General features: G+C 42.9%; 1 gene segment (V, D, J or C); it reads left to right on the top strand.

The window, feature by feature from the left end:
• The first annotated feature begins 5,555 nt into the window (after window positions 1-5,555).
• On the top strand, window positions 5,556-9,505 carry LOC116976512. The segment is given in 3 exon segments: window positions 5,556-5,568; window positions 7,123-7,485; window positions 9,498-9,505. Coding segments are annotated over 3 exon segments (384 nt in total).

Here is a 9,505-nt window from a genome sequence, read left to right on the forward strand (position 1 = left end):
TTGCCACATATCAACCCATGCCTAAGTATTATCTGGGTTTTGCAAGATGAGACATGGACCGTTGCATTCACTTAAGAGTTGCATCTTGATCAGCAAGGAAAGTTGTGCCAGAGGGCGTCTTTCTGTGCTGTACACCTCTATGATTTTATAACTGTGACACTTCAGCGGATTTATTTACCTTTTTGCCCCTCAATACTGCCAACTTCTTCTTTTTTCTTCTTTTTCTTCTTTTCTTCTTTTTTTCCTCTTTTGTAAAGTGGATGTGTCAAATCATCTCTGTTCTCTTCTGTTCTCTTCTGTGAATTCCCTAGCTTCCATTACCGTCTCTTCTGTGAATTCCCTAGCTTCCATTACCGTCTCCACTGATAAGACCATAGGAACATAAGAGCAGAATAAGGCCATTCGACCCTTTGACTCTGCTTCACCATTTCATCATGGCTGCACTTTTTTTCCCTCTCAACACCATTGTTCTGTCTTCTCCCCATAACCTTTGATGACATTACAAATACAAAATCAATGAAGCTCCACTTTAAAAGTACTCAATGACTTGGGGTCCCCTGTCATCTGTTACAGTGAATTCCACAGATTCACCACCATTTGGCTAAAGACATTTCTCCTCATATCAATTCTTGAGGTGTGTCCTTTTATTCTGAGTTTGTGCCCTCTAGTCCTTGATCTACCCACTACTGGAAACATATTTTCACATCCACTTCAGTTCTTTCATTATTCGGTAGGTTTTAATCAGATCTCCTCTCATCCTTCTAAATTCCAGTAAGTACATTCCCAGAACCTTCAAATGCACACCATACATCAACCCAATTATCCCTGGGATCATTCTCGTAAACCTCCTCTGGACCTGCTCCAATGCCAGTACATCCTTCCTCAGATATGTGGCCAAAACTGCTCAGAATGATCTAAATAAAGTGTCTTATAAAACCTCAGCATTTCATCCTTGTTTTCATATTCTAGTGTTCTTCAAAATGAATGCTTCTCCTTATCGAGTCCACACACAAGATTAGAAGTTGTTCAGCCAGAGCTGAACACACTTCTCGGCATCTGCATACAATGGTATCTGTCTTGCGCTTCATGTGCTTCTTGTGCGTTGTGGTGGAAAGATTGGTGAAAACAGGGCCGCGACGTGAACGTTCTTTCCTTAACTGTACAAAAGGGACGGATTGCATCTTAACAGGTGTGGGACCAGCATTCTGGCAGGCAGGTTTGCCACTGCTACACGGGTGGTTTTAAACTGAATAAGGGGGGGTGGGGTGTCGAATGGGATAGTGGAGGATGGAGTTAAAGGGAAAGGGTTTCTTAAATGTGTGAGCGTAGAGACAGAGGGGTGTAAAATGAGGGTAGAAGCAATAGGTAGCAAGGTGAAAAGTAAAAGTGGCAGGCAGACAAAACCAGGGCAAAAATCAGAAAGGGCCACTTTTCAACATAATTGTATAAGGGGTAAGAGTGTTGTAAAAACAAGCCTGAAGGCTTTGTGTCTCAATGCAAGGAGCATTCGTAATAAGGTGGATGAGTTGAATGTGCAGATAGCTATTAATGACTATGATATAGTTGGGATCACGGAGACATGGCTCCAGGGTGACCAAGGCTGGGAGCTGAACATCCAGGGATATTCAATATTCAGGAGGGATAGAGAGAAAGGAAAAGGAGGTGGGGTAGCGTTGCTGATTAGAGAGGAGATTAACGCAATGGAAAGGAAGGACATTAGTTTGGAGGATGTGGAATCGGTATGGGTAGAGCTGCGAAACACTAAGGGGCAGAAAACGCTGGTGGGTGTTGTGTACAGGCCACCTAACAGTAGTAGTGAAGTTGGAGATGGTATCAAACAGGAAATTAGAAATGCGTGCGACAAAGGCAAAACCGTTATAATGGGTGACTTCAATCTACATACAGATTGGGTGAATCAAATTGGCAGGGGTGCTGAGGAAGAGGATTTCTTGGAATGTATGCGGGATAGTTATCTAAATCAACATGTAGAGGAACCAACGAGAGAGCAGGCTATTTTAGACTGGGTATTGAGTAATGAGGAAGGGTTAGTTAGCAGTCTTGTTGTACGTGCCCCCTTGGGCAAGAGTGACCATAATATGGTTGAGTTCTTCATTAGGATGGAGAGTGACACTGTTAATTCAGAAACAATGGTTCTGAACTTAAAGAAAGGTAACTTTGAGGGTATGAGACGTGAATTGGCCAAGATTGACTGGCAATTAATTCTAAAAGGGTTGACGGTGGATATGCAATGGAAGACATTTAAAGACTGCATGGATGAACTACAAAAATTGTTCATCCCAGTTTGGCAAAAGAATAAATCAGGGAAGGTAGTGCATCCGTGGATAACAAGGGAAATCAGGGATAATATCAAAGCGAAGGATGATGCGTACAAATTAGCCAGAAAAAGCAGCATAGGAGATGGGAGAAATTCAGTGACCAGCAGAGGAGGACAAAGGGCTTAATTAGGAAAGGAAAAATAGATTATGAAAGAAAACTGGCAGGGAACATAAAAACTGACTGCAAAAGTTTTTATAGATATGTGAAAAGAAAGAGATTAGTTAAAACAAATGTAGGTCCCTTGCAGTCAGAAACAGGTGAGTTGATCATGGGGAACAAGGATATGGCGGACCAATTGAATAACTACTTTGGTTCCGTCTTCACTAAGGAAGACATAAATAATCTGCCGGAAATAGCAGGGGACCGCGGGTCAAAGGAGTTGGAGGAATTGAGTGAAATCCAGGTTAGCCGAGAAGTGGTGTTGGGTAAATTGAATGGATTAAAGGCCGATAAATCCCCGGGGCCAGATAGGCTGCATCCCAGAGTACTTAAGGAAGTAGCTCCAGAAATAGTGGATGCATTAGTAATAATCTTTCAAAACTCTTTAGATTCTGGAGTAGTTCCTGAGGATTCGGCGGGTAGCAAACGTAACCCCACTTTTTAAGAAGGGAGGGAGAGAGAAAACGGGGAATTACAGACCAGTTAGTCTAACATCGGTAGTGGGGAAACTGCTAGAGTCAGTTATTAAAGATGGGATAGCAGCACATTTGGAAAGTGGTGAAATCATTGGACAAAGTCAGCATGGATTTACAAAAGGTAAATCATGTCTGACGAATCTTATAGAATTTTTCGAGGATGTAACTAGTAGCGTGGATAGGGGAGAACCAGTGGATGTGGTGTATCTGGACTTCCAGAAGGCTTTCGACAAGGTCCCACATAAGAGATTAGTATACAAACTTAAAGCACACGGCATTGGGGGTTCAGTATTGATGTGGATAGAGAACTGGCTGGCAAACAGGAAGCAAAGAGTAGGAGTAAACGGGTCCTTTTCACAATGGCAGGCAGTGACTAGTGGGGTACCGCAAGGCTCAGTGCTGGGACCCCAGCTATTTACAATATATATTAATGATCTGGATGAGGGAATTGAAGGCAATATCTCCAAGTTTGCGGATGACACTAAGCTGGGGGGCAGTGTTAGCTGTGAGGAGGATGCTAGGAGACTGCAAGGTGACTTGGATAGGCTGGGTGAGTGGGCAAATGTTTGGCAGATGCAGTATAATGTGGATAAATGTGAGGTTATCCATTTTGGTGGCAAAAACAGGAAAGCAGACTATTATCTAAATGGTGGCCGACTAGGAAAAGGGGAGATGCAGCGAGACCTGGGTGTCATGGTACACCAGTCATTGAAAGTAGGCATGCAGGTGCAGCAGGCAGTGAAGAAAGTGAATGGTATGTTAGCTTTCATAGCAAAAGGATTTGAGTATAGGAGCAGGGAGGTTCTACTGCAGTTGTACAGGGTCTTGGTGAGACCACACCTGGAGTATTGCGTACAGTTTTGGTCTCCAAATCTGAGGAAGGACATTATTGCCATAGAGGGAGTGCAGAGAAGGTTCACCAGACTGATTCCTGGGATGTCAGGACTGTCTTATGAAGAAAGATTGGATAGACTTGGTTTATACTCTCTAGAATTTAGGAGATTGAGAGGGGATCTTATAGAAACTTACAAAATTCTTAAGGGGTTGGACAGGCTAGATGCAGGAAGATTGCTCCCGATGTTGGGGGAAGTCCAGGACAAGGGGTCACAGCTTAAGGATAAGGGGGAAATCCTTTAAAACCGAGATGAGAAGAACTTTTTTCACACAGAGAGTGGTGAATCTCTGGAACTCTCTGCCACAGAGGGTAGTCGAGGCCAGTTCATTGGCTATATTTAAGAGGGAGTTAGATGTGGCCCTTGTGGCTAAGGGGATCAGAGGGTATGGAGAGAAGGCAGGTACGGGATACTGAGTTGGATGATCAGCCATGATCATATTGAATGGCGGTGCAGGCTCGAAGGGCCGAATGGCCTACTCCTGCACCTAATTTCTATGTTTCTATGTTTCTATGACCCCAAATGAATGCTAACAATGCATTTGCCAATCTGCAAATTATCCATGATGGAGCAGGGCTTTCTGCTCCATCATGCCCAAGTTCCTTTGCATCTCTGAATTCTGAATCCTCTCACCATTTAGAAAAAATGCATGACCCTACACTTTACTATACTGTAGCCCATCTGCCAATTCTTTGCCCACTCTTCTTCCCAACCAATTGTTCAAGCGCTTTTGATTGCAACATGCACCTTAATTTTCGAATGAATGGTCTGTGTGTTTCAAGTAATGGGAATAACTCTTAAAACCAAGGCACAAAAACACTTTGTTTAGAGATGGCAGTGAATCTCTGGAATTCTCTACACCAGTCGGTTAGGGAAACTAGTTCATTGGAAGGATTTGAAGTACAGGTAGATGGTGAGATTGTGGACTCTGGGGATCCAGCATGGAGGAGACACAGCCTGAGGTAGATCAGCCATGATCACATTGAATGGCAGGGCAAAGTTTGAGGAGCTAAGTGACCTAGTCCTCCTCTTGCTTTCTTGTGTTTTGTCAGTGAAGCCAATATGCTGCGGGAAATAACCAACTTCCCTTGTGAAAGAAAAATCTGTCAGAAACACTATGGGCACTGCTTCCTCTTTCTACATTTCCAACTACTGCTGGAGGAAGGAAGCAGAATGTACAGTCAGCAAGGAACATTATTGTGACCCAAGTTGATTTCTGCACATTCACTAAACTCTGGCTACCATTCTGTTGAGATGAGCGATAAATGTATTTTTGGTGTGACCCTCTCCATCTGTTTGGTGGTGGGTAAGTACCAGTGTGTTTGGGTACTGTTGGAAGTTCTATTACAGAACCTGGCATAGGATGAGATGTGGTGTGAGTCTGACATTTAGTTTAGTTTAGAGATACAGCACAGAGATAGGCGGTGCAACCCACTGACCCCGAGCCGACCCGCGATCCCCGTACACTAGTTACATCCTAAACACAAGGGCCAATTTACAATTTTTAATGAAGCCAATTAACCTACAAACCTGTCAGACTTTGGAGTGTGGGAGGAATCTTGAGCACTCGGGAAAAACCCATGTGGTCACGGGGAGAACGTACCAACTCTGTACAGACAGCGCCCAAAGTCAGGATTGAGTGTGAATTCGACAATTGTAGCATTTGTTATGGAACGCAAGAACTCCAAGAATGAAGTTACATGGTGAGTGCATCATGCTCCTTATACACCCTGAAGACATTGAACTGTAGAGCACGGGAGCAGGTATGTAGCCCATGATGTCTACCGATCATAATGGCAATCTAAATGAATCCCATCTGCCTGCATAGGATCCCTCTTTTCCCAGCCTGATCATTTATCATTCTAAATGTTTTTTAAACTTTAGTCATATCTCCTGCAAAACTTCCTCTAAACATTCCCCCTCTCACCTTAAAGCTGCATCATCTAGTATTTGACTTTCCTACCCTGGGAAAAATATTCTGACTGCCTACCTTATCTATGTTTCTCATAATTTTATACATTTTTAATCAGGTTGCCCCACAGTCTCCAACTCTCCAGGGAAAGCAATCCAACTTTGTCTAAACTCTCCTTATAACCATATAACCATGTAACCATATAACAATTACAGCACGGAAACAGGCCATCTCGGCCCTTCTAGTCCGTGCCGAACACTTATTCTCCCCTAGTCTCATCTACCTGCACTCAGACCATAACCCTCCATTCCTTTCCCGTCCATATACTGTAACTATCCAATTTATTTTTAAATGATAAAATCGAACCTGCCTCCACCACTTTCACTGGAAGCTCATTCCACACAGCTACCACTCTCTGAGTAAAGAAGTTCCCCCTCATGTTACCCCTAAACTTCTGTCTAAACTAGCTTTAAATAATCTTCTGTACCCTCTTAAAGCCTCCACAACCTTACTGTAATGGGCTGTTCAGCACTCTACAATGCACTCCAAACGTGGACCATTTAATTCTAGCATTTTTTTTTTTAAATTAAAAAAATAAATATTTTTATTAGAAACAATGTACAATAATATAAAGCATGAATAACATAATACATTTCATGTACAACTTCTTGTTTTAAATTTAGTAGTAAAAAAAGTAACAAAAGCAAGAAAAAGAGAGAAAGAGAATGTTAAATAAAGTAGTGATATTGACAGTTCATGAAAAAATAGAGAGAAAGAGCCAATAAAGATGTAAAGCCCGAGAGAAAAAAACAAAAGGGAGAGATGAAACCAAAAAAAAAGGATAGAGAAAAAAAAATTTAATTGTAGCATTTATGAGACTTTTAGATAGGCACATGGATATGCAGAGGGAGGAGGGATATGGATGATGTGCATGTAGAGGAGATTAGTTTAATGCGGCATCATGCTTGGTGCAGACATTATGGGCAGAAGGGCATGTTCCTGTACTGTATTATTCTGTTCTATGTTCTAATGTTAACCATGTATCATCCAAATTGTTAATGTAGATAACAAACAACAGTGGACTCAGCACTGACCCCTACAACACTCCACTGGTCACAGGCTCCCAATAAGGAAAACAACTGTAAACATATACACTTTGATTTCTTCCTCCAAGTCAATTTTGAATCCAATTGTTTCAGGCTTGCCTCCAGCCTCCTGTTCATCCCATTAATGCATCCGTTCGATTAGTTCACCACCCGTCTCACTCTGCCTCTGTCCAGTTTGGCACTGTCATTATATCCACTGGGCTCTGCTCCCTCTGACATTCACTCGCTTTTACCCACAGGTGTAAAGGCAAGCACGGCCCTGGTACAATCCCCAGAGGCTCTGTTGGTGCATGAAGGTGAAAGGGTGGAAATCCGGTGTGCCCTGGAGAGCAGCAATGTGAAATACACTGTGGAGAAGTTCCAGGGACACTGGTACAACTCACACAATAAATTGACATTGGATGGAATAATCCTCACTCTGTACCCTGATGGTAGAGTTTACAGGTCACGGGGCTATTCCGAGCGATTTCAACTTTCCAGGGACATCACCAGTAACAGCTATTTTCTGACCATCAGAGAGGTGAAGATCAATGACTCTGATGATTACATCTGTGGCATTTGGGGGAACACCTTTGGAAAAGGAACCCAGCTAATTGTAACCAGTGAGTACTTTATGTTGCATCTATTTCCACAAATGTTCCTTTGTTAATATTTCATAAGGATCCCTGATACAGTTTTTTAAGTTCCACAGAAACATTCATAATTAGAAATTTACTGAATCATTGAGTCATATGCAGGTCTGTTGACCCAACTCGTTCACACCGAGCTAGATGCCCATATACCCGTACCTTTTGTTCAAAAAGGAACTGCAGATGCTGGAATATCGAAGGTACACAAAATTGCTGGGGAAACTCAGCGGGTGCAGCAGCATCTATGGAGCGAAGGAAATAGGCGACGTTTCGGGCCGAAACCCTTCTTCAGACCTGAAGAAGGGTTTCGGCCCGAAACGTCGCCTATTTCCTTCGCTCCATAGATGCTGCTGCACCCGCTGAGTTTCCCCAGCAATTTTGTGTACCCGTACCTTTTGCCCACATTTGACCCATATCCCCATAAACGTCTGCTATCTATGCAGCTGTCCAAATGTATTTTGTCTTGATATTGTACTTGCTTCTATTAAATATACACAAATCCCATTTGCCCTCCTTAGACCCATACCCCCATAAGCCTCTACAGTCTATGCATCTGTCCAAATTTATTTTAAGTTTTGCTGTTGTACTTGCCTCAGTTACTTTCATATGACTGCCATCTCACTTTAAAGCTTGCCGACCAGGGACGTCGCTAGTAACAGCTGCTCACTGACCATCAGCATCAGAGGGGTGGAGATCAATGACTCTGCTAATTATATCTGTGACATTTAGGGGAAATTCGTTGGATATAGTACCCAGCTGAATGTAACCAGTATTGGTTCTTTAGTTTTTAGTTTAAGAGATATCGCGTGGAAACAGGCCCTTCGGCGCACCGAGTCCGCACCGACCAGCGATCCCTACACATTAACACTATCCTACACACACTAGGGACTTTTTACATTTATGCCAAGCTAATTATCTACAAACCTGTAGGTCTTTGGCGTATGGGAGCAAACCGAAGATCTCAGATGAAACCCACGCGGTCACGGGGAGAACGTACAAACTCCATACAGACAGCACCTGTATGCGGGATTGAACCCAGGTCTCTGGCGCTGTAAGGCAGCAACTCTACCGCTGCTCCCCAGTGCCACCCATATGATTATATTTGGTTCTATTTCTAGTTATGTTCCTGTATTAGCACCTCACAATGAATGTGCCACCCTGTTATCAGTTCTAATGAGAGAGTCATTAGAAGAACAGAGGATGAAAAATGGGCTAAGGTTCATTTATTTTTAACTAATTACCGCGCATGACTCCACTATGTCCTGAGATTTGGGGCAATTAAGGAAGGAGAATAAATGCTGCCATTGCCGGTGACGGCCACGTCCTGGGAACGGATAAATATATTCAAATACACAATATTCAGAAAAACTCTATTAATCCTTTATTCGACCTTTTAGCTCACCAGGTGATCTTTGCTGTGGTCCCGATCCACTCACTGGCCCTTGGTTCCCAGGTTACCTTTAAACTTATCTCTTCTGCCTCCTGTGCTCACTTAATCACTTACCAGCTTAACTATATGTACGAAGGAACTACAAATGCTGGTTTACTCCAAAGATAGACACAAAAAGCTGTAGTAACTCAGTGGGTCAGGCAGCATCTCCAGTGAAAAAGAATCGGTGACGGTTCGGGTCGAGACCCTTGTTCAGACTGATAATCAGTGACGAGGGAAAATGATTATGGAAAGGTAGAGGTCACAATGGTCCATTGTTGGCTGTGGGGGAGCCGACAAAATCATTACTCTTTAACTTCTTTAGTTTGAAAGAGAATTGAAAATATATTTGAGCATTAACAAAGTGACCTCCAAGAGTCTGAAATATTTGCCAATCTATTTCCAACAAAACCCTGAGTGTGCCAGATTATTGGAGTTTTAATGTTTCAGATCCCAGCCTCACTCAGCAGGTCCAAACAATCTTTGATAACTCTCTCTCCAAATTCTGACCAAGAGTCTCGGATCTGAATCGTTCCAACTGTTCCTCTCTCCACAGACGTGTGA

Source organism: Amblyraja radiata, chromosome 8 (assembly GCF_010909765.2).
Source record: "Amblyraja radiata isolate CabotCenter1 chromosome 8, sAmbRad1.1.pri, whole genome shotgun sequence".
Taxonomy (NCBI): domain Eukaryota; kingdom Metazoa; phylum Chordata; class Chondrichthyes; order Rajiformes; family Rajidae; genus Amblyraja; species Amblyraja radiata.